Source organism: Erythrolamprus reginae, chromosome Z (assembly GCF_031021105.1).
Source record: "Erythrolamprus reginae isolate rEryReg1 chromosome Z, rEryReg1.hap1, whole genome shotgun sequence".
NCBI classification, from domain to species: Eukaryota; Metazoa; Chordata; class Lepidosauria; order Squamata; family Dipsadidae; genus Erythrolamprus; species Erythrolamprus reginae.
The window spans coordinates 73,025,572-73,051,087 of NC_091963.1; the positions used below are offsets into that span (position 1 = coordinate 73,025,572).

Genomic DNA, 25,516 nt, shown 5'->3' on the forward strand with positions numbered 1-25,516 from the left:
TTTCCTTGGTAGACATGGTTAACACCTGGTGCGACGGGGAAGGATGCGGTGACCCTTGTGGGGAGGGAATTGTTGCTGTAGTTTGTTTTTTGACCGTTTTGACAAAGGTTGAGGTACTTGACATTATCAAATTTGAATCCACTATTTGAAATTTAAAATTACTTTCAATTTATATGTAGTGAAAGGAAAAGAATTCCTACAAATTCCAAATCTGTTCAATTTATCTTGTTAACAATTTCCCTTCAAATATAACTATATATATCAATCAAATTACTAACAAAATTCAAAATATAGTTATTTTTAAAACTTTAAATATGCAATACCAAAAAGAACCAGGTGTAAAACTTTTAAAAATAAGAAAAAAATAAGAGCTGGAAAGAAATAGTCTGCTAAGAGGACAGAATAGATGAAAAGAAAAAAATTAACTATTCACAAAAAATAGAAGGAAGCATAGAAAAAGAAAAGGAAAGGGAGAGAGGAGAGAAGAGAGAATTAGTGAAAAGAGTGGAGAAAATTATTCTAGGGGAAGGAAAAAAGAAGGAGGTGGTATTTTAATTCCACTAAAAAAGAGCAGGAAACCAAGGTTTATTAACAATGCATATGTTTCAAATCAATTTTCTTTTGAAAATAGCAGTACACAGAAAAAAAAGAAAAAGAAAAGAAACTAAAAGAGACCAGGGAGGAAAATAGTTATTCAAAAGACAAAATATCAATATTTATGTACTTATGTTCTTCTTATAAATCGAATGGTTATGCTGGGAAGCAAGGGTTGTAAATCCAAGTGTCAAAAGATAAAGTTATATTTAGTTCCAATTTCAAATTCAAAGGCAAAGTCAAGTTAAGGGTTTTCGTTTGCTTAGAATAAAGTAAGTTTATTTTCCAAGTTCAAGACAAAAGTAGAGAGGCAAATCCTAAGATGGAGTCAGGTTGAGTTTTGTACAGCAAGGCAGATGTTGAAAAGTTCTCAGCAAATAATCCAAAAACGATCAGCAAGTAATCCAAATGCGTTAATCCAGAAGTGAATAATCCAAAAGAAAGGTTGAAAAGACTCTTTGTGATCTAATATTTCAGTTCCTTTTATTTTCCATTTATTTTCGAATTATTGCGTTATTTCATTATTGTAAAAAATCAACAAGGTAAGAAGTAAGGCAGCAAAGCTGTGTCCCTCCGCTGTCAAAATTTAAGCCCGGAACACTATAATTTTAACGATCTAAAAAGAACGAATTCCAATCATCATTACAGATTTCCTTTAGCAATTTTGATTTTCTATATAGTCATATCGAATTTAAATTATTTTATTAATCCATAAAGTAAGGAAAATATTTTTTAAGTTCCAAAGTTCAAGTTCAAAATGGAAAAAACGAAAGTGAGAAAATTAGATTCGGCTGTTATTTTGCGGATGAATCCAGAAGAAAAAAAAACTTTCACCTTCGCCTTATTGAAAAAAACTTTCACTTAAAACTTTCGCTGCGATCTAATCTTCTGTTTTTAAACGTGGAACGAAAAAAGAGTTTTTTTTACCTTAGGTCTTTTTATCTGTTGTATTCCTTTTCAGTCGGATAAGTTGCAATAATTTCACTTTCTTAAACTTTTTCTTGCTTCCCGCTGGGTGAGGGGAGAGTGCACTGGCCGAATCTTCCTAAGCAAGGAAGATCGGTTCTCCCTTCTCCGAAGCTGCGGGGCGAACCGCTGCCTCCGGAGCTTCAGCGACGGCTCCTCGGACAGAGGGGAGCCCCCTGTTCTGGGATCGGGCCATCCGAGCCCGATCCGATCGCAATTTGCGACCTTCGGAGGGGTAGAAGGGATCTCGGGGCAGAGCGCTGCCGAAGAGATCCCGCTGCGGTCTCCTCCAGACCGGAAGTCACCCCTAACTGACTTAAGGTTGTTGGACCTGAAGGCCCTCCTAGGCCCAAAATATGGTATCCTAAAACCTTCCATAAAACCCTGCAGAAGCGCAGCTGCGCTCCTGCGTGGGTGATAATTCCTAAGCATATCCTCCAGTACCCCAAGCCTAACCAGGCTGGGGCCCTTTTTTCCCAGAGGGCACCGCCGCATGGGCTTTCTGGCCCCATCCTTCCCATCCTTGGGTTCCTATGGCTTAGGGCAGGCGTGGGAACCACCACAGCTACCCCAAGCGTGTCGAAATCAGCGAGCAGGTCGAAAACGAGACCCCCTTGCTGTGAAATCATGACACAGAGGAGCCATTCCAGCCCCAGTCCCACCCCCCATATGAGCCGCGGGTGTGGCTGCTGGCCTGGTCCTAACGTAATACCCACTGTCAGTATGCTTACCATCCCCAGTCCACGCCAGCTGAATGGCATGTTCACAAATGGAGGGGTGTAAGTGAAATCCTAGGGGGGTAGAAGGCAACCCCCAGGGAATGGCCACCACCCGTATGGCAGCCACCAGATCCAGCACTGTGGCCATCGCCCCTGCTCTTACACCCACCCCCGCTGAGGGGGCCATAGTCACTGCTTGAACCTGTGTCGCCGCTGAAGCGACAGGTGTGGCCCAAACCTGGGTACAGGTAAGGGCAGGGCTAACTGTGGCTGAAAGAGTGACCCCACTCCCCGAAGCCAGTGGCATGGAAACCTGCCCGGATAAGGGGAGGGGCGGTGTGTAATGTGACTGCAAAACCACCTCACCAGACACCATGGCACTAGGTGTCACCAACAATCCCACGGAGACCAATCCGGATGCCGTCAACGCCTGCCCGGTCTGGGCCTCTGCGCTGCTCGGGGGTCGTTCAAGAGCTGCAGGAGCTGAGGGCCCCCCCCCCCCGGCCCATACCCTGACCTCCTCCTTGCGTCCAACTCGTCCAGATGTTCTACTACCCTAGACCAGGAATGAGCAGGTAATGTTGAGTCACCTGTAGGTAGATCCCTGGACCTACCCCCTCTCCTGGCCCCATTCTGAGCCACCTCATTGTCCCGCCCGGCCCTAACTGAGGGCCTCAAAGACCTCTGTGGCATAGCAGCCGGCTCTGGAGCAGGAGGCAAAGCATTCTGCTTCTTACGAGCCATGCCTACTAAGCACCAATATTTCCTCGAGAATAAACAATGAAATAAGAATCCCCAACCCCCTTGATGAAGGGGGTGACACACTAATAGCCACTCCTGGCCACTCTAGGGAGGCCCGAAGGCCTGCATCGTGAACCCCCCCCCAAGCCTGAAAGGCTGAAAAGGCAGCAAAACCCCCAAAATGGGGGGGGGGAATTGCTAACAAGGATCCCCCCAGAATATGCAGGGGGGAGCCAAGGCCCCTCACGATCTGGCCCAGCAAGGCCTTTAGGGCCCGTGCTCCTCACCCCCGATAAAAGCAACCCCAAAGGAAGGGAAGCGATTACTCCTAAAGGACCCCCCCCGAGTACGCAGGGAGGGGAAACAAGGCCCCACTCGGCCCTCGGGAGGAAGCCAAAGGGGCAATCCGGCCCGGCGAGGCCTGTAAGCCCAGTGCTCCTTGCCTCTCTAAAAAATGGCCGATGCCACGATGCCTAAAATGGCCACTGGTCTTCTGCGAACACCAGCCAGGTGTTCTCCTGCTTGTTGTCCGAGGTGAAAAGGAAGCCCCGAGCCTGCGCAGCCCCTTATAAAGGGCTAGCAGGCCCCACCCCAGCAACGTCATCGGCCGGCGCCGATGACAGGCATGGCCGGGATCTTGCGATGCTGAGGGCTGCGTTTCCTGGGCCTGCCACAAATCCTGACCGCGGGTGAGTCACTGGCTGGGCATTTGTGCATAGATTATAGTGGTCTGAACGCAGTGTACATAGAAAACATGTACACCCTTCTACTCATGAAAGACATGTTGGCTCACTCTACAAGGGTAGGAAATACTTAAAACTGGACATTTCAGGAGGCCTGCTACCAGTTCAGGTTTAAAGAAGGGGATGAATGGAAAACGGCCTTTAACTGCCTCCTAGGATGTTTCCAATTTAAAGTGCTTCCATTTGGACTACAGGGAGCCCCCACTGTGTTTATGCAGTTGATAAATGAGCTGCCCCAAGGGGGGGGGGTTGGTGTACCTTGACAACATATTAATATACACCAAGACAAAAAAAAGAGCACGTGAAGTTGGTTAGAGCAGTCCTGAACAAATTCCAAAAAGCCAAACTATATGCTAAAATGTGAAAATGTGAGTTCCACAAGGGCAAGATAGATTATTTGGAGTACCAAATATCCCATGAGTGGTTGGAAATGGACTCTGATAATGTGAGGGCAATGCTGGATAGGGCACTGCCCTGCATGAAAAAACAACTGCAGAGCTTCCTCAGCTTTGCCAACTTTTATAGGCAATTCATCCCTATTTGCCCAGATTGCTCTCTATCACTAACTTACTGAAAACAAAGTGGGGAGATAAGCTGAAACCTGGAATGGACCCCTAAAATGGACAATGGATCTGAAAAGTTAAAAAGACTTTTTTCCACTGTATCTGCTATGGCACCCGGACCTGAAAAAAACTTTTGTTATTCAGTGCTTTTGTTGATGCCAGCAATGTGGCCATTTGGACTGCCCTATTGCAGGATAATGCATGGAGCCAACTATAGCTGTGTGCATACCCTCCCAAAAAATAGCTGAAACTGAACAACATTGGATAGTGTACGAAAAGGAGGCTTATTTCTTTTGATTGGCTCTTCTCACTTGGTGCCACTTTCTGGAGGTCCACAAGATTCCATTCCAGGTGTGGACCTGGAGGTTCTAAATACCCCATGAAAATTATCCTCTAACAGGCACAATAGGACCAACATTTTTTTTCATTTTTAATTATTTTTTATCATCTGTAAATCAATAACTTGTATTGATTTCAATACCAGGTATTGATATCAATACGATCATCCATAAATCAATACCGACCTGGTATGTGTGACTGAAACCTGGCTGGGCCCAGAGAGAGGAGTTCCTCTCTCTGAAATATGGACGGGCGGGTTTCAAGTATGGCATCAGCCACGACCCCAGGGAAGGGGGGGGAGGAGTGGCTATTATAGCCAAGGAGACTATTAGCCTATGCAGACTCGCCGCTCCTGATTGCGGGTTGTGAATCCCTCCTTGTGAAGTTGGACCTAGGGGTTCAGGTGGGCTTGTTACTCACATACCTGCCTCCCAGCTGCATGTCAACAGCCCTGCCTGTACTGCTCAAGGAGGTAGCTGGGCTGGCAGTAGAGTTCCCCAGACTCATTGTCTTGGGGGACATGAATCTGCCGTCGCTTGGCGAACCCTCTGGGCTGGCGCAGGAGTTCATGGCCACCATGACAGCCATGGACCTGACCCAAGTAGTTGAGGGTCCGACTCATGAGGGGGGGGCATATGCCCGGCATGATATTTCTCTCAGAGCAGCTGAGTGATGGTCTGAGACTAAGGGGCTTAAATGTGTTGCCTTTGTCATGGTTAGACCATTTCCTGCTGCGGCTTAACTTCAAGGCTCCAATCCTCCCCAGCAGGGAGGTGGAACCGACTAGATGTTTCCGCCCCAGGAGTCTAATGGACCCAGAGGGTTTTCAGAGGGTGCTTGGGGTTCTACTGGACTCACTCATCCACAGCTCGGTGGAGTCTCTTGCGGTGGTCTGGAATAAGGCTGCAGCAGAGGCTCTGGACCAGATTGTGCCGTTGCGACCTCTCTCTGGCACTAGACCCCGGAGGGCTCCTTGGTTTACTGAGGAACTCCGGGTGTTGAAATGCCAGAAGAGATGTCTAGAGAAGCAGTGGAGGAAAAGTAAATCTGAATCTGACCGAACACTTGTAAGAGCTCATATTAAGACTTACAAAGTGGTGCTCAAGGCGGCAAGATGTGCATACCATACCACCTTGATTGCATCAGTGGAATCCCACCCGTCCACCCTTTTCAGGGTAACCCGCTCCCTTCTTAATCAGGGGGGAGTTGAGGAGCCCTTGCAGGGTAGTGCCGAGGAGTTTAACTTGTTTTTCGCTGATAAAACCGTTCAGATTCAGACGGACCTTGACTCCAATTGGACAGCAGTGTCAACTGATGAGTCAGTTGAGGTGACTCGGGCCCATCCTTGTCCATCTGTCTGGGAGGAGTTTGACCTGGTGACACCTGATGAAGTAGACAAGGCCAATGGAGCTGTGAGTCCCGCTACCTATTTGCTGGATCCGTGTCCCTCCTGGCTTTTTTGGGGTCCAGGAGATTGTCAATGCTTCTTTTGGGGAAGGGGTCCTTTCCAGCTCCATACAAGAAGGCACTTGTGCACCCCCTCCTCAAGAAGATAAAAGTAGAAAGGAAAGATATACTCTTTGGAACTTTTGGAGGTTTAATGTAGTAAATCTATGTAATCTGTATTTTATATTTTATAATTGATTACCTCTTTTTCTCTTTAAGCTAGAACTATTTACAGTAAAGATAGTAAATACATCTCTAGATAAAATAATTGAATGAATTGAATGCCAGCAGGGACAGGAGGCGGATTACAAACATTGTCAAGACTGCGAGTAAAGGTAATAACGTTGATGTGGTGGTGCATTTTGGCACAAATGATTTGTCCCAGAGAAATGTTAATGAAGTAAAAAGAGATTTTCAATGTCTAAGTGTGGAGCTGGGTAAAATAACTGATTCAGTGACTTTCACAGAGGTGTTACCGGTTTGTGGCCAGGAGGATAAAGCAACTTGTATCAGACAGTTTAATGTGTGGTTAAGGCAGTGGTGTAAAGCTGAAGGTTTTGGCTATGTAAGTCATGATGTCAGTAGGTGGTCTAATAGGGAGTTGTTTAAGAGGGATGGTTTGCATCCATCATACAGAGGTACCCAGGTGCTCAGTGAGGAATTCAGAATTTTTTTGGACAGACATTTAAACTAGGTAAAGGGGACAGAAATGTAACTGATGTGGATGATTTCCGTCCCTGACCAATGAGGATAAATCAGTTTCTGGAAGCTTATGAAAAGGGAGCTGCAAATAAAATAGATGTAGTTGTTGATGATAAGGGGCAAACTAATAATGAAAACAATGTTCTTCGGGTAATGTGCACGAAAGCTCGAAGCTTGAGCAACAAGCTCTGTGAGTTAATGGCCATAATATCTAGAGATAATTTGGATCTGGTTGCCATAACTGAGACATGGTTTAAGGATTCTAATGAATGGGAAATATCTATACCAGGATATACACTGTATAGGAAGGATAGAATAGAGAGAAGGGGAGGTGGAGTAGCCATTTATATTAAAGAAAGTCTAAAAACAACACTAATTCAAAATACATGTAAAGGTCTGAAGACTCTGGATACAAAATAAAGAAGGTTCTGTCATTAGAATTGGGGTGATCTATAGGCCTCCAGGGCAATCTGAGGAATATGACAACAAGATGGTGGATGAAATTACCCAAATGGCACTAAAGGGAGATATTGTGGTTATGGGTGATTTCAACATGCCTGATGTTGACTGGAATATCCCCAGTGCCCTTACATGCAAAAGTAAGAATATAGTAGAGGCCTTTACAGGAGCACTTCTCGCACAGCTGGTTAAGACACCAACTAGAGGGGAGAATATTCTAGATTTAGTTTTTACGGATGGGAATTGGGTTTCAGAGGTCAAGGTGGGAGAAAATTTAGGTTGCAGTGACCATCTATATTTGTGGTTTGATGTAAAAACTGATTGTGAGTGTGATGAGTATATAAACAATGTATAAACAATATACTTAAAATTCTATATTCTCAAAATGTATTCTAGAGGACATTGTACTTTTCACCTCTGGCACCCTTGGTTAGTAAGGAAGTTGTGAAAGAAGGGGAAAAACATGTTTATTGCAACACAGTTTGCTGACAAAGTTAGTTATGGGCCAAAACTATCAGGGGGACTGATAAACAAATGTGATGGACGATTCTGAGGAAATGTTGGGAAAAACATTGAGAAATAGGAAGTTGGCTGAGAATAATATGCCCATATATGGAGAGACGAAGGGGGTTGGATTCTATCATGTATTTTATTATATAAATGTACCCTTATTCCTTGCTTAACATCGCAAAGTTCTTATACTTTGCGGTCCTATATATATAGCATTGTTGATTTATTCAAACCTGAATAAATACTTTTGTTTTTTAATCAGAGCTCTGTGGTTTTGACTTTTTTGTCATTGTGCACATTTTACTTTATAGATAGAGAATTTTTATAACAGTGAGCAATCCTATACTGCAACCAAAGTATTGGATTTCAGAAAAACAAATTTTAATGCAATGGGGGAATATTTACCGTATTTTTCGCTCTATAAGACGCACCTGCTGATAAGATGCACCTAGATTTTAGAGGAGGAAAATAGAAAAAAAATATTTTGAGCCAAAAAGTAGGCTAAAATATTTATTACAATAACACTGCCCTAGGGGAATTGGGAAAATATACAAACAAGCAACAACAAATAAATAGCTCTAAATATTTTAGAATCCAAAGAAAGGAGAAGGCTGCATTCTCCTCGAAGAGCGTTAGCTTTACGGGCTAATCTCCCAAATACGTCGTGGGAGGGGGAAGAGGAGGCATAATAGGTGGGGGGCTGGGCTGCTGGTGACCGAAGCCTTCATACTCTCTCGTTCAGGCTCTGCTTGGCTGCGGTGGCCAAGCTTGGGAAGCGGGAAAGCCAAGAGCGCCCAGCCATGAGGAGTGCGGGAAGGGAAAGTTAATAAGGTTACCCAAAACAACTGAAGTGAGAACGGCAGCAGCTGTTGTCGCTTCCCCTTGGCTGCCGCATCTCTCCGCCGACCGGCTACGAGCGACTGGCTGGGTTTTGGGTCTTCGAGACCTCCCCGCCTCTGCCGCATTCGGAGCCCGAGAGGGGGAAAGAGAAGAATGGAGAGAGAGCCGCACGCCGGAGGCGGACGCCGCTGCCGCCTCAACAGCAGCCACGGGAGGGGAGTCGCTGGAGCTGCCCCCAGACTTTTCACCAAGGCCAATGCCGCCAGCCCACATGCCCGCCTCTCCCCGCGGCAGCGGCGGTAGTGCTGCCCATTTTTTTGAGGGGAAAAGACATCGGCTGAGGGGTGCCCGGTGCTTCCCGGCGAGGAGGAGGAGGAGCTGGGCTCCGGAGGGACGCACGGGGAAGGGCTTGAGCCGCCGCCTTCTCCTTTCCTGCTGCGTCGGTGGCTTCCCTCGCAAAAGGCTGCGCCCGGTGCCGGCTGTTTGCCCCGCAACTCTCTCGCCTCAGCGAGGGATAAGCAGCACGCGAGGCTGCAGTGAGAAACAACAGCAGCAGGAAAGGAGAAGGCGGCAGCTCAAGCCCTTCCCCGTGCGCCCCTCTGGAGCCCAGCTCCTCCTCCTCCTCGCCGGGAAGCACCGGGCACCCCTCAGCCGATGTCTTTTCCCCTCAAAAAAATGAGGCTTTCCGCCTTACACCCTGCCTGATCCCACACTTTCCACCCGCAAAGATCAGCCTAGAGGCTTTGCCCTTCCCGCCCGCTCCCCCGGGAAAGAAAAAGCAGCCTGGCTCCCTTTTCCCTGGCCCTTACCTTCACAGCTCAGGCAGCGATGGACTCCCCGCAGGGGAGTTCTACTGTATATCGCCGCCCCCCCTCTGCTTCAGCGCCTCCCCCCCTCCCTGCCTGCATCTTCGCTCCATAAGACGCGGCTGATTTTTCATCCTACTTTGGGAGGAAAAAAACTGCGTCTTATGGAGTGAAAAATACGGTAAATAATGAATTAAAGGGGAGGGATAAAATGGCAGGAGCGAGCACCCAGTGGACTGTATTAAAAAAGGCCATCTTAAAAGCCACTGGACTATACATAAGACAAATAACTAAAGGTAAAAGGAAGAAGAAACCGCTATGGTTTAGCAATGGTGTAAGGGCTATAGTCAATGAAAAAAAGGCTGCCTATAGGAGGTATAAAGAGTCTGGAAATATAGCTGATTGAGAGATGTATAAAATGAGACAGAAGGAGGCAAAGCAGATAATATATGCTGCTAAAGCCTCAAAAGAGGAAGAAATTGCCAAATCTGTAAAGAAGGGGGATAAAACCTTCTTCAGATATATTAGTGATAGGAAGAAGAAAAATTGCAGCATCATGAAGCTTAGTACCGGGAATAATGCATGCATTAATGGGAATAAGGAGATCGCTGACCATTTCAATAGCTACTTCTGTTCAGTTTTCTCAAAAGACACCTTACAAAATAATACTATAGAGGGATATAGCATTGCTTCCAGCTGTATGGATTCAGCTCCAGTGATCTTAGAAGTTGATGTCTTAGAAGAACTTGAACGATTAAAGATAAATAAGGCAATGGGTCCAGATGGCATCCACCCCAGAGTTCTTAAAGAACTCAGATCTGTCATTGCTACCCCCCCTGACTGATTTGTTTAACCAATCCCTGTTAACAGGAGATGTTCCTGAGAATTGGAGAATGGCCAGTGTTGTGCCTATCCACAAGAAGGGCAGTAGAGAAGAAGCTGGTAACTACAGGCCAGTTAGCTTGACATCAGTTGTAGTTAAAATGATGGAGACTCTACTCAAAAAGAGGATAAATCAGCACCTAAAAAACAATAACTTATTGGACCCAAATCAGCATGGCTTTACTGAAGGCAAATCATGTCAGACTAATCTCATTGATTTCTTTGACTATGTCACAAAGGTGTTGGATCAAGGTGGTGCTGTGGATATTGCCTACGTGGACTTCAGCAAAGCCTTTGATACGGTTCCACATAAAGAGCTGACAGATAAATTAGTGAAGATTGGACTTAATCCCTGGATAGGGTTGATATTCCTGGAGGCGTCTGTAATATAGTAAATGATTTAGCTTTACTAGATAAATGGTCAAAGCAATGGGAATTGCAGTTTAATGTTTCCAAATGTAAAATAATGCACTTGGGGAAAAGAAATCCTCAATCTGAGTATTGTATTGGCAGTTCTGTGTTAGCAAAAACTTCAGAAGAAAATGATTTAGGGGTAGTGATTTCAGACAGTCTCAAAATGGGTGAACAGTGCAGTCAGGTGGCAGGGAAAGCAAGTAGGATGCTTGGCTGCATAGCTATAGGTATAACAAGCAGGAAGAGGGACATTATGATCCCGCTATATAGAGTGCTGTTGAGACCACATTTGGAATACTGTGTTCAGTTCTGGAGACCTCACCAGAAAAAGATATTGACAAAATTGAACGGGTCCAAAGATGGGCTACAAGAATGGCAGAAAGTCTTAAGCATAAAGCGTATCAGGAAAGACTTAATGAACTCAATCTGTATAGTCTGGAGGACAGAAGGAAAAGGGGGGACATGATTGAAACATTTAAATATGTTAAAGGGTTAAATAAGGTCCAGGAGGGAAGTGCTTTTAATAGGAAAGTGAACACAAGAACAAGGGGACACAATCTGAAGTTAGTTGGGGGAAAGATCAAAAGCAACATGAGAAAATATTATTTTACTGAAAGAGTAGTAGATCCTTGGAACAAACTTCCAGCAGATGTGGTAGATAAATCCACAGTGACTGAATTTAAACATGCCTGGGATAAACATATATCCATCCTAAGATAAAATACAGAAAATAGTATAAGGGCAGATTAGATGGACTATGAGGTCTTTTTCTGCTATCAGACTTCTATGTTTCTATGTTTCTAATTTCTAATATACAGTGATCCCTCAATTTTCGTGGGTTCAAACTTCGCGAAACGGCTATACCAGTTCTTCAAAAAAATTAATTAAAAAAATACTCTGTGGGTTTTTTTTCTATACCACGGTTTTTCCCACCTGATGACATCATACGTCATCACCAAGAGTCACTTCTCTCTCTCTTTCTGTCTCCTGTCATTCTCTGCTTCAATCATTTTCTCATTTCTCTTTTTTTCTCCCCTTTTTTCTATCATTTCTTTCTCTCTCTACCTTCCACTCCCCCCTCTTGCTCTCTCTCTCTTTCTCTCTCTCTCCCTCTCCTTTCTATCTCGCTCTGTCTGTTGCTCTCTCTCTGTGAGAATGCCTGCCCCGCCTCTCCTGCAGTCCCCTCGCTAACAGCTGGGACAAAAGCGCTCTCAGCTAAGGGACTACGAAAGTGGCGGGGCGGGCATTCTCAAAGCGCTCAGAGCAGCTAGCAGCTGAATAAGGAGGACAAGAAGCGATAGCCGCCAGCGCTGCTGCAGGAGGACCCATGCCCCAAGAAAGCTGGTCAGGCGGGCGGGGTGTAGCGGCGAGGGGGCCGGAGGTGCTGGTGGGGCAGGGGCGGCCGACATTCAAAACAACCTTTGCTGGCCTCCGCACTTTTGTCACTCCCCGCCCCCAACTTCAAGCCCGGCTCCTTGCGCGGCCTCGGAAAAGGGTGCGTGGGGGTAGTTTTTGGCTGTCCATAGCCAAAAATGGTGTTTTTACTTCCGCATCTCTACTTCATGGAAATTCGACTTTTGCGGGCAGTCTGGGAACGCAACCCCCGTGAAAATTGAGGGATCACTGTATATTGAATATTTTATTTAACTGACTATTTGATTGCTTTTTTTCTTTTTATAATAGTTTTGTATATTAAGTGATAATTCAAATATTCTTTATTTAAATACCTTTTACTTTCTATTTATTACTATCTTCTATCTTTTTATTATAAAAAAACGATTGACTTAAAAGACTAGAATAGATACATAAATACTTATATAGTTAATAATCTAAAGAGTTTCTAAGATAGAATACGTATAAGTTTATAATCTTCTGACTGCAATTTAAATATTTAAATATTTAGAATTTATATTAATGCATAGGTTTATAGAGTAGATTAACTTTTTGAAACATAGAATTTTTCTTACTTAAACATAATCTCTACCCCTTCTCTAAGACCTGCTTAAAACTTAAATATTTAAGTTAATTAAATTGTGTTTGATCCCTCCCTTCTTTTCTTTGTAATAATTGGATATATTGGATGACTGGATACATAAAAAGACTAAAGCACTAAAAACTGTGAGCGTACATTTTTAGCAATTTAAAAAGTACAATTTAAATTACTATTTACTAAACTAAATTACTAAAAGAAAATGGCTTCTAGAACATTTACCCAAAACAAAGGAACAAAAAACCAAACCCTTTTACTTACAACCCCAACAAGACAAAGATCTCTTCAACGTATGTTGGCAGAAGAGAAAACCTCACCCCCAAAACTTGAAGTTACTTTAAATACATTATAAGAAACTCTTGTAAAAATGCAAGACAACATCACAAAAAGCATTGATAGAGTGAGAGAAGAAATTAGTGAACTGAAACACAACATGGGAAAAATGGATGAGAAGATTGGAGTAATGCAAGCTGCTCTAACAAGAAACGAACAAGAGATAGAAGTGGTGAAGAAGAAAACAGCAGAAATCAAAAGGAAAATGGAAAGAACTGAAGACAGACTAGAAGTCATCAACCACGATTTAGAAGAAGGGATTTGCGCATGCGTCGAGAGAGATAGATGCCTCTACAGGGAACTCCCTAATGTGAATTAGAAAAAGTGAAAGTTAAACCCTGACAACCCTCTCTGGCTTGGTGACAAGTGGATTGAGAGGAAGAGAATCAAACGGAGTTTCTGAAAACGTGTTTGGATCATTTTAAAAAGAGAAGCAAGCTACTGTTTTAAACGTGAGTAGGGAAAAAAAATAGAGAACAAAGGAAAAATGGTGACTACTCTGGATTTGGGGGGGGAAATGGATTCATTGCTAACAACATTTGTAAATATGAGGCAACAGCTCAAAGAGATGCAAACAGCTATAGCTACCGTTAGTGCTGGAGTTACAGACTTAAAAGAGCAATCGAAATCACAAGATGTGAGAATTGTGAAACTGGAGGAGGGCAAAGTTCGCCATGAGTCACGCATAAATAATTTAGAAGACAAAGGAGGTCTAATCTGCGCTTAAGGGGCTTTAAGCAAGATTTTGCTGAGAGTAAACATCCTATCCAAGCAATCCATCAATGGCTTTATGAAAATAAAATCAAAAGTGACCCAAATGAATATGAGAGAGCTCACTGGGTAGTTGGCCCTCAGAATCCAGGCAATCAAAGATACATTATTGTAAGATTTATTTCGGAGAGGAGGGCAGCAGAAACTTACAGAGAATTAAAGCAAACTCCAAATTTACATTATAAAGGCACTCCAATACGCGTTCTAAAAGATTTGTCTGCTGAGACGCTCCAGGCAAGAAACCAAATGAGACCTATTGCGAATCAAGTATTTCAGAATGGAGTTCGCTTTACCTGGAAATACCCAGCGATAATAATAGTTTTTTTAAAGATTCCAAAGTTCTCCAGGCAAGATCCTTGGATGAAGGGAAGAAACTGCTTCAGCAACTGGGGTTTGATTTGGATTTAAATCTGCAAGCATCGTCAGGGAAGGAGAAGACTGCACCAGGAGGAAGAGAAAATGAAGACCTGTTTACAGCTCAGCCAATTCACACAGCAGATCAAGAAAAAGATGAAAAAATTGCAGCCCTACAAAAGGAGCTGGCATTACTTCAGGAAAGAGGAAAAAAAGAAGAATCCAGGACTACGCACCAAAAGAGAAAATAATGAACTGAACTCTTAATATGGTGTTATCATTCTCAATTAACTTGCTTCTTTGTGTATTTTATTCTAACTAACAAGGGATAAAGAGGGAAGGAGGGGTGGATTTCCTTTACTGTTTTTAAAGGGGAAAGGTGGAGGGGTGTTTCCCAGTGGAATGCAAATCCAGGGGTGCCTCTTGAATAAACAAAAATTCTTTTCATTGCCTCCCCGTCGGGGGGGCCCAGGGGAAGGGGCACTAGGGTGGGGGTTCATGGCAATTATCAAAGACTTTTCCACTAGGCTCTGTTTTGCAGGAGGGGGAAACACATTCAAAAGTATGTATAATGGGTGATAGGGTTTTAATGTCATTAAATGTGAATGGAATGACGTCACAGAAAAATCGTTATAGAATTATGAAATTGGCCAGGGATAGTAGAGTTGATTTTTTGTTTTTATCAGAAACTCATAAAGGAAGGAAAAGATCAGATAAATTAGTTAATAATAATGACTGGAAATGGATTTATGAATCTAGAGGGAACACAAAAAGTAGAGGACTTGCAATTCTGATAAATCAAAGAGTCCCATTCGAATTAATTCATATTAAAAGTGAGAAAGACGGTAGAATGTTATTCATTAAGGGGAAAATAAATAATAAGGTAATAACCTTAGCAGTAATTTATGCTACAAATGCAAATACAAAGCAATTCATAATATATGTAAAACGTAAGTTAGATCATTTCACAGAAGGCATAGTGATCCTTGCAGGTGATTTTAATTTGGAATTAACAGCAGGGAGGGGGGAAATAAAAAGTTACATTTAAATAAAATTAATATGTTGGACCTCCATGCAAACGTGGCAAACAGGGATACATTTTATTCAGCAAGACATAATAAATTTAGTTGTATTGATTATATATTAATGGATAAAATGGGGGAGGCACACCTTAAGAGAGCTGAAGTTAAAAGTATTTGGTTATCAGATCATGCTCCATTGTTAGCAGTGATTGAAATGGATGCTAATAGACAACAAAGGATCTGGAGATACAACCCTGTGGTTTTGGTTAGTGAAAAAAATAGACTCAAATTACAAAAGGAATTGTGTGAATTCTTTAATATTAACGAAACAGGAAAAATTAAGCAAACAACAGTTTGGGATACACACAAGGCTTTTATGAGAGGTAATTGCATTAGCACTGAAACTTTTATTTAAAAATCTTGGGAAGTGGAAAGAGAAAGAATAATTAAAGAGATAGACCTAATCCAAGAGAGTCTAAAAATTACAAGAAATAGAGACTGGAATACATTACTACCATTTAAGAAAAAGAAACTACAATCTCTTGAGGAGGAGGAATGGAATAAAATGAAGATGATTGTAAAAGAGAGAATTATGGGATGGGGGAACAAATCAATGAAACAAGTGGTACATTATGTGAAAAAAAAATGAAAAATCCTATATCTCTGTTTTAAAGGATAAGGATGGTGCAATAAAACGTAGTAATATTGAACTGGAAAAAATAATGAGAGACTTTTATGGAAATTTATATAAAAAAGAACAAATCACAATGCAAACTATAGAAGTTAAGGAGAAATTAACGGCAGAAGATAGACTCTCTTTCTTTCTCTTTATTTAGATTTGTATGCCGCCCCTCTCCACAGACTCGGGGCGGCTCATAGCAGGATACAACAATTCATGACAAATCTAAATATAATTTACAATATTTTAAAAAAAATAAATGCAAAAATAACAAATGATGAGATATCTAGAGTTATTAAAGAGTTAAAACCTGCTAAAGCTCCAGGCCCAGATGGTTTTACCGGTGAATATTATAAGACTTATAAGAATGAACTATTACCGTATTTGGAGAAATTGTTTAACAATGTTTTTCAGACCTTTGACATTCCACTGTCATGGAAAATTTTAGAGATTATAACTATCCCAAAGCCGGATCGTGATTTAATGGACCCAGGTTCCTATCGTCCTATCAGCTTACTTAATCAGGATTATAAAATATTTATGAAAATATTGGCAAACAGGATAGAGAATATTTTACCAAAGATAATTGGAGAAGACCAGTATGGATTTGTTAAAGGAAGAAAGATTTACGAACCAATTAGGAACGTTGTTAATGTGATACACCATGCCACCACTACCAAAAGAAAACTAGGTAGTTTAAAGTTAGATGTTTATAAAGCTTTTGATAAAGTTAACCATGATTACTTGTTTCAATTGTGTAAAGATTTAAATATGGGAGACAACTTTTGTCAAATTATAAGAGCAATTTATAAGGATAATATAGCTTATATTAGGGTAAATGGCAATAGAACAGAGAAGGTTAAAATTCAGAATGGAACTAAGCAGGGTTGCCCACTATCCCCAATGCTATTTGCATTGGCGATTGAGGTCTTAGCAAATAAAATTAGAAACGATAAAGAGTGGAGAGGTTATCAAATAGGAAAACTTGAATTAAAACTAAATCTTTTTGTAGATGATGCTATAGTATTGACTGAAACCCCAATTGAAATGATGAAAAGAATAAAGATTTTACTCCAGGAATTTAAAGATCAGTCGGGTCTTACAGTTAATATAGAGAAATCAGAGATAATTTGCTTAAATACAGGCCCTAAAGAGCAAATTGAGATACAAAAAGTGTCAGGATTGAAATTAGGATGTAAAAAAATGAAATATTTAGGAGTTGTTAAAAAATCCTAATAAAATTGCGATGGTTAATTATAACTCAATATGGAAGAGACTTCAAAAGCAGTTAAAAAACTGGAAGAAAAAAAGGTTGAGAAGAATGATGATTATCCCAAAAATGATGTATTTATTTCAGGTTTACCAGGTACCTTTCTAGGGGCAAAATTGAGGGAATGGGACAGTAAACTAAACTTTTGGATTGAAGGAAATAAAAGACCTAGAATAAGGAAAAGATGGCTGTTTGCCCATGAGAAGGGGGGGGGAGCCCGAGCTTATAGTTATATAGAGAAGCATTTCAAATAGAAAGATTAATGGAATTACAGTTATGGGAGGGAAAGAAGTGGGTAAAACTGGAAAAGGAAATCAATAATATAAATAATAAGGAGTTATTATTTTAAAAATGGAGTAAAATTGAAATTACGAATTTAACTGACCCTCTGAAAGCAGTTTTAGACATATGGTTTAAATGGCAGGGGAAATTGGGAACTAGAAATTCAAAATTATCAACGTTACATGTATTGAATACAGGTAATGATGTGAACTTTAGCAGAATCATAAAAGAATTAGATATTAAAGGGATAATGAGAATTGAACAATTATATGAGAAGGACGGAAGAGTTAGCAGAACTCGGCTAGAATGGTGGTTGGGTCAACAGAAATGGCTGCAGATCAATGCAATATGTAGATATTTAAATAAAAGTGAGGATAAAGAAGCTTTCTTGAGAGAAGAAAATAGCTTAGAGAAAATATTAAAAGAAAAGATTAACAATACCAAGGCACAAGCTAGTAATATATACAGAATGTTATCGCAAGCGGAAGAGGGAGTAATAAAAGGCTTGACAAGATGCTGGCAAAATGATTTACAAATAGACGAAAGTGAAATGAAAGAAATAGTAGAAAATATATAGAAGATTAAGAATACAAGAGTTAAAGAGTTAAAGAGATGAGAAGAAAATTTTTACATAACTGGTATTATACACCGGCACAACTTGCACACTTCCAGGGGAAAGGGAAAGGTAATTGTTAGCATGATTTAGAAGAGGCCATCCTTTATTTTGAAGTCGAAAAATCGCCTTTTTCCCTACAAATACAAAACATAGAGGAATTTAGAGAAGAGAACCTCCCAGATCTGATTGCTGAAATTTTAGGTCTTGTACTAGATAAACCTGAAGAGGAAATGAGTAAGGAGATTGATGAAGTTTATAGAATTAGTAGAAGTTATGTGAGAAGGTTCAAATACCCAAGAGAGATTCATGTCAGACTCTTGAAAAGAAAGCCACGAGATGATATTTTAAATACTGTCAGAGGGAAATCACTGATATAAAGGAAAAGAGATTTTGATTCTGAAACAAATTCCCCGCAGAGTAAGAGAGAAGAGATGTAAGTACCAATTTTTGTCAACACAACTGAACAGAAATAATATCCCTTTCAGATGGTTAGTCCCAGAGGGAATGTTCGTTACTTGGAAGGAGAAAAGATACAAAATAGACTCTATAGACAAGGCACAAGAGCTCCATGAGACGATACTGATGGAAAATGAAGATTTCAATAGAGAAGAAACTGGAAATTGTAACTTGGAAGAGGTAGCAATAGGATTGAGAACAGAGGAGTGGGAGGTTAGGGAATCCAGGGAACTTGCAAGACAGGACAGTGAAGGAGCCAGAAGCAAGTCTGTGTCTTAGCTTTATCGCACATCCATGCTCTGTTAAAATTCTCTGCTTGGTATTGTCGAAGGTTTCATAGCCTAGCTAACCGAGACAAGCCAACACTCCTCTGAAATCTAGGTGCATCTTATACAACGGTGCGTCTTGTACACTGGGAAATATGGTAATGCCAGGGCAGTTGTAAATAAAGCTCCCCTCATCCAGAATTTATTCCTGGAGAAGGAAGCCAACCTGCTGTGTGTGACTGAGATCTGGCTGGGTCCAGAGGGAGGTGTTCCTCTCTCTGAAATGTGCATAGTTGGGTTTCACGTGTGGCACCAGCCGCAACTCCAGGGAGGAGGAGTGGCTATTATAGCCAAGAAGAGCACTGGCCTATGCAGGTTCACTGCTCCTGAGATATTGGTTGAGTCCCTCTTTGTGAAGTTGGACCTAAGGGTACAGGTGGGCTTGTTACTCACGTACCTGCCTCCCAGCTGCATGTCAACAGCCCTGCCTGCGCTAATCGAGGAGGTGTCCGGGCTGGCAGTGGAATTCTCCAGAGTTATTGTCTTGAGGGATTTTAATCTGCCGTCACTCGGTGAATCTTCTGGGTTGGCTCAGGAGTTCATGGCCACCATGGCAACCATGGACATGACCCAAGTAATTCAGGGCCTGACTCATGAAGGGGGAGTGTGCTCCTGATATGGTATTCCTCACAGAGCAGTTGAGCAATGATCTGAAACTAAGAGACTTTGCCTTTGTCAGATCATTTTCTGCTATGGCTGGATTTTAAGGCCCCAATCTTCCCCCGCAGGGAGGCGGAACCGATTAGGAGGCTCTGCCCCAGATGCCTGATGGACCCGGAAGGTTTTCAAAGGGCGCTTGGGGTTTTGCCGGATTCGCTTGTACACAATTCGGCAGAGTCTCTTGCTGCAGCCTGGAATATGGCTGTGACGGAGGCTCTAGACCGAATTGTGCTTTTGCGACCTCTCTGTGCCAGTAGGCCATGAAGATCTCCTTGGTTTACTGAGAAACTTCGGGGGATAAAACACCAGAAAAGAGATGTCAAGAGAAGCGCTGCAGGAAAAGCAGTTCTGAATTGACTGAACACTTGTTCATACTGAGATTTACAAAGTGGCGATCAGGTCAACAAGACGTGCATACGATGTCGGCCAATTGCATCTGCGGAATCCTGCCCAGGCACCCTGTTTAGGGTGACTCGTTCACTCCTTAACCAGGGGGGAGTTGATGAACCCTTGCAGGGTAACCCCCATGGGGTTACCTTTGAAAAGCATTTGGAAACTCCAAATTGTGCAAAATGCAGCCACGTGAGCAGTCATGGGCTTACCTAGACACACGCATATCTCTCCAAAACTCCATGGTCTGTACTGGCTGCCAATTGATTTCTGGACTCAATTCAAAGTGCTTGTTATGACCTATAGAGCCCTACATGGCATGGGACCAGAATACCTTTGAGCCTGTCTTCTGCCACATGAATTCCAGCGACTGGTCAGGTCCCACAGAGTCAGCCTTCTCCAAGTTCTGTCAACTAGACAATGTCACTTGGCAGGGCCTAGGGAGAGAGCCTTCTCCGTGGGGGGCCTGGCCCTCTGGAATCAGCTTTCCCTGGAGATTTGTACTGCTCCCACCCTCCTCGCCTTTCAGAAGAGTCTGAAGAAGCATTTATGCCACCAGGCCTGGGGCCATTAGATCTTTGGCCCCTGATCAATGAATGTGTTGAGAAATGTCGAGTGAATGGAATGATTGGTTTTTTTAATTTTGGTTTATTATATTTTTTAAAATTAATTAATCCGTTTTAAGATTTTGTGTACTGTATATTATATGTTGTGATCCACCCCAAGTCCCCGGAGAGGGGCGGCATAGAAATCCAATTAATAAATAATAACAAAAATAAATAAATACGTTCACAAACAATCACTGACTTCTTATATGATTAGGTCCCGTGTGGTTTCCAACCTAAAGCAATCCAATTGAATTCTTTCGCATCTCTTTTGATTTAGTTCAGTTGTTCCTTTCAATCAGCTTTCGCTGTCTCACTTTTCTCAGGTTCTCGTTTAAGTTCTGTTCCTCTGCAACACCTTCCAAAACTGAGTCCACGATGTCTTCTACCCAGGTTCCAATCTTTGTCCAAAAGCTGTATTTTATTCCTCGCGTCAGCTCCCCCAAGTCTCATTTTCCCTTCTGACTTTTCTCTGAGCTGCTACTTTATCACCTGATCTTGCAGCTTTCCCATTTAATGCCACTTTCCCTGCCTGGCAGCTGATTATCAAATCACCGTATTTAAACAGAATTGGGTGGAATCATTCTCAATCTACCCAGTTAAACACAGTCAGATGAGTAGCATTTATAATCTAATAATATAGTTTCAAATATTACAATATTTGTAGGAAAAAGATGTAAACCCAAATAAAGAGTTCTTATGATTCTCTGAAAAGGAGTATATCTTTGTAATAGTCCCTTCTTCGCTCTCACACTTGCTATCGTTGCCTTTATCGTATGTGAGTCTCTCTTCTAATCTCCTATTTGGGTTATCTCTCTCTTAGTTTTTTTCTTTCAAAGATTAAATAATAGAATTGTGTCCATATGAAAGTCTACAATGTAAATGTAAACTTATTGCTTCACAGGGTGATTTGTCCATCTTGCTAGCTTCCTTCTTTTGTGGTCCGCTAAGGCTTCAAGCCTGCCATACTGCAACTAGCAAAGATGAGCACTTCGATCCCTGATAGGGAGGGTATCCTTCGCATCGGTTGCTTGATGCCTCTGCCAACCAATGCCTGGCACTCTCCTCTTTACCCACATCGTCCTTCGAATGAACTGTGTCTCGAAGGATCTCGGAAATCCAAAGAAAAAGCAGCTTCAGGATGGAGAGCTCTCCTTATTGCTGCTGCTAACCTCATGCCACCATTGGAAGTCCTCTCTTCCTATTTTTTTACTCCAGATGGATCTCTCCTTTTTCTTAGGGGGCAGCATGTCAGGTCCCCATAAATCCCTATCATGATGCTGCCATTCTGGGGGAAGGAGGGAGCCTTAGTATTTTTATGACTTGTCACCAATTTTAGTTTTTCTTTACTTCAATGTATCTTCCTGGGCTAGGGAGAGCTCTGAAGAAGACGAGAGAACAACTTATCACCTTCCCAGCCTAAAGTTCTCACAGCAACTCAACACCTGGTGATTGGCTTGCATTGGACTACACAGTGAGGAGGGTTTTGAATGAGCAACTTTTAATCTAAAATTTTAGCTTGGGAACTTCAGATCCTGCCTACTCTTTGTTATCACTGTCTCCCAATAAAAGTTCCTTTTGAAATGCTGCCTGTTTCTTCTTTCTTCTTTCCTGATAATAAACTAGGTTTGGGTCACATATACAATATACTGTCGGTAAGATTCTGGAACCACATAGAAGAAATCAAAAGTGGGCAAAGATAACTAAAGTGTTTTGGACATATATAAGTAGGAATGATTTCCTATTCATGTAAAACAGTTTTAGATTCAAGCCACAGTGATGATATTGACATTAGTATCAATTTACAAAGAAACATCAGCAATATTTTATAAAACTATTTAGGCTGGAGTGCAATGAATTTGAACTTGTTCATAATGCAAGTGAATAGTTTCCTCCCTTCCTCACATTTCAGATTTTCACTCATGAGCATTTTAATGTCACAAATTAGCACTGCATTAGATACGGTGAAATGAAAGTCTGTGGACATGCACATATTACTGTACTTATTACTATCCAGTAAAACTTTAAAAAGACTGTACATTAGCTTACCATTATGTGTTGAATATGGAACATATCAGCTCCAGTAGCTGAGAGACCATTGGGAATTGAAATGTCAACAAAAGATCCAGGAAGAGTACTTGGCCCAGCATTATAGACCTTCAAAAAGATTGGAACAAATAAGATATGTACATGCTTCCAAAAATGTATAACAAGACAGCTATCGTTGTGTTTAACATTTATCTTTACCAGACCCTTAATGGCTGACAACAGGAAAATGATTTTTTCTCTAATGCTAAGGATAAAGGGAGCATATTCTAAAGCAAACTACTAATCTGAATATAGAGCTGTATATAGAACATACATTTGGTGAATCTTATTTGAGAACACTCAGACTAATGATTATTCCGATATATGCATACACCCAAATATTTATATATGGAAAAATAAAATAGTGCAGTTAGATATAGATGGATGGATGCACACAGGCATGCATGCGCGCACGCACACACACATCTGCATATATATACATTTGTGCACACATTTGTTTGTTTGTTTGTTTATAAGTAATGATCTATAAATGGTTCTATTTGAATTCAATTGACTCCAAATATCCAAACATGTAGATATCATTTTCCAAACATTCCTCAAGCTTTGAGAAATGTATGAATGATAAAGAGAAACAGTCTAGGATGCCAAATCCTTTAAAAATCCTTAAGGCATTAAAAGGGGAAGGAATATAGTTATAGCCACCATTAACTTCAACTCTGAATAAAAATGTAAGCATTGGTATTGTATCAGAATGCAAGGGCTTGTGATATGAAAATAACATAAACATAGACACATAAAAGTTGTTTGAATCTCAATGGCAATGGAGGTGTATTTTGCAAAAACTTTCTTCCCCACCTCAAAATTTCGCTCAGTGTTTTTTGGTTCCCTGGTCATGTCCTGGTCATATTCTGGGTGCAGCCTGTCTAGGGGTGTTCTGAGTTTCCTCCCCATTAATAGTTCTGTGGGGCTCTTGTGAGTAGACGTGCATGGTATTATGTGTTGGGCAAATACAAATTGGTCTATCTTTTCCTGCCAATATCCTGGGCTCAACCTTGCTAATGCTTCGTTGGTCAATCTTATCATCCTCTCTGCCCTTCCGTTGCTCCAGGCAAGTATGCCTTATGCCTAGCTCTGCCAGGTATGATTCCATTTGCCAGGCTGTGAATTGTGGCCCAATATCATATACTGTACTAATATCCCCAGCATCCTGATGGTTGCACACATAGTTGTGGATGTCATTGGCACTACCTCTAGGCACCTTGAATATGCGTCTATCACTATAATGAATGACTACCCTTGTATGGGTCCAACAAAATCTATGTGTATCCTTGCCCGTGCCCCCCTTGGCTGCTCCCAGTTCCCTGGTGTTGTTTTGGGTGGTACGGCTCTTGTCTCCTGACATTGCTCACATGTAGCTCCCCCTGGATGCCCTTCGTGTAGAGTTCATGTAGAGTTTCCCTTACTCTCTTTCTTAATTTTCTTGGTATGAAAATAAAATTTTTGTTATTGAGAGTTCCAATTGCTTCATTTTAAAAATCCTAAATATTTCTGGTGTTTGTTTCCTTGGCCAGCCCCACAACACCCATTCTTTTACATTATTTAGCAGCTCATCTCGCATTGTTTCCCTAGCAATTTCTCTCACGGACACTCTGGATGCTGGTTCTAAGTCTATTACCAAGACGTTGGCCATTGGTAGGGGGCCAATCTTTTACTGGCTCTGGGGCAGGGCAATGACTTAAAGCATCCATCTGGCTAATTTCTTTTTCAGATTTATGGCAAAGTTGGTAATTGTAGCCTGCTAGGAATATTGACCATATGTTCATCTGGGGGTGACATAAATTGGGGTGTTGGTTTATCACCAGCTAGTAGTCCTAAAGGGGGTTTATGATCCATAACTAATTGGAATTTCCAGCCATATATATAATTGTGGAAATTCTTTACTGCTGCTACCACTGCTAATACCTCCTTGTCAATCTGTCCATAATTTCTTTCAGCTGATGACATTATGCTGGAATAATAAACAGAGCCTCAGTGGCACAGTGGTTAGAGTTCAGTACTGCAAGCTACTTATGCTGATCACCGGCTGTCAGCAATTTGGGAGACCAAATCTCAGTAGGCTCAAGATTGACTCAGCCTTCCAGCCTTCCAAGGTTGGTAAAATGAATACCTAAATTGTTGGGGGCAATATGCTTACTCTCTGTAAACCATGCAGAGAGGGCTGTAAAGCACTATGAAGTGGTATATAAGTGTAAATGCTATTGCTATTGTTATAATAAGCGATGGGGACTTCTTTCCCATCTGGAAATACATGCCTCAGTACCAGCCCCACTCCAAATGGTGACGCATCATTTGCTATCTCATTAATCTTAGTGGTAATGTGTCATTGTATTGAACTAAAACTTTTTTGGATGACAAAAGGTTCTTAACTGCCTGGAAAGTGGTTTCTTCCTTACTTCCCCAGTTCCAAATGGTTCCTTTTGTCAGCAGCTTATGCAGGGGTTCCGCAACTGTAGCCTTCTATTTTAAAAAGATTGAATAGACATATTTTAGGACAATAGAGTCCTAAAAGTGCTTGCAGCTCTGTTTTATTTATCAGAGTGGGGACTTGCTTTATGGCTTTTACTTTTTCCTCTGTTGGGTGTATTCCAGCGCCATCCACTCTGAATCCCAGGAATTCCAAAATATATACTCCAATTGTCCTTTTTTACTCTCAGATCCTTTTCTTTAAATCTTTTAAGGACTTCTTGTAGCCTCTCCCATAATTTTTCTTCTGACTCCCCAGATATTAACACATTGTCAAAATATGGTATCACCCCGGGTATTCCCTGTAACAATTTTTCCATGAGGCTCTGGAATAGTCCTGGTGCCACATTGACCCCAAATTGCAGTCATGTGCACCCAAACTATGTGTGACAATAGTCTGAGCTTTCACTGTCTTTTCATCAACTGGCAATTGCTGATATGCCTAGGCCAAATCTATCTTTGCAAA

General features: G+C 41.7%; 1 protein-coding gene across 1 annotated transcript in view; it reads right to left on the reverse strand.

Moving 5' to 3' along the window:
* ITGA9 (integrin subunit alpha 9) overlaps positions 1–25,516 on the reverse strand; it is a 953,395-nt gene that overhangs the window by 251,866 nt on the left and 676,013 nt on the right. The window contains exon 23 of the mRNA XM_070726333.1: positions 22,528–22,635. Coding sequence (XP_070582434.1) covers positions 22,528–22,635 — 108 coding nt within the window. The remainder of the gene's footprint in view (positions 1–22,527; positions 22,636–25,516) is intronic.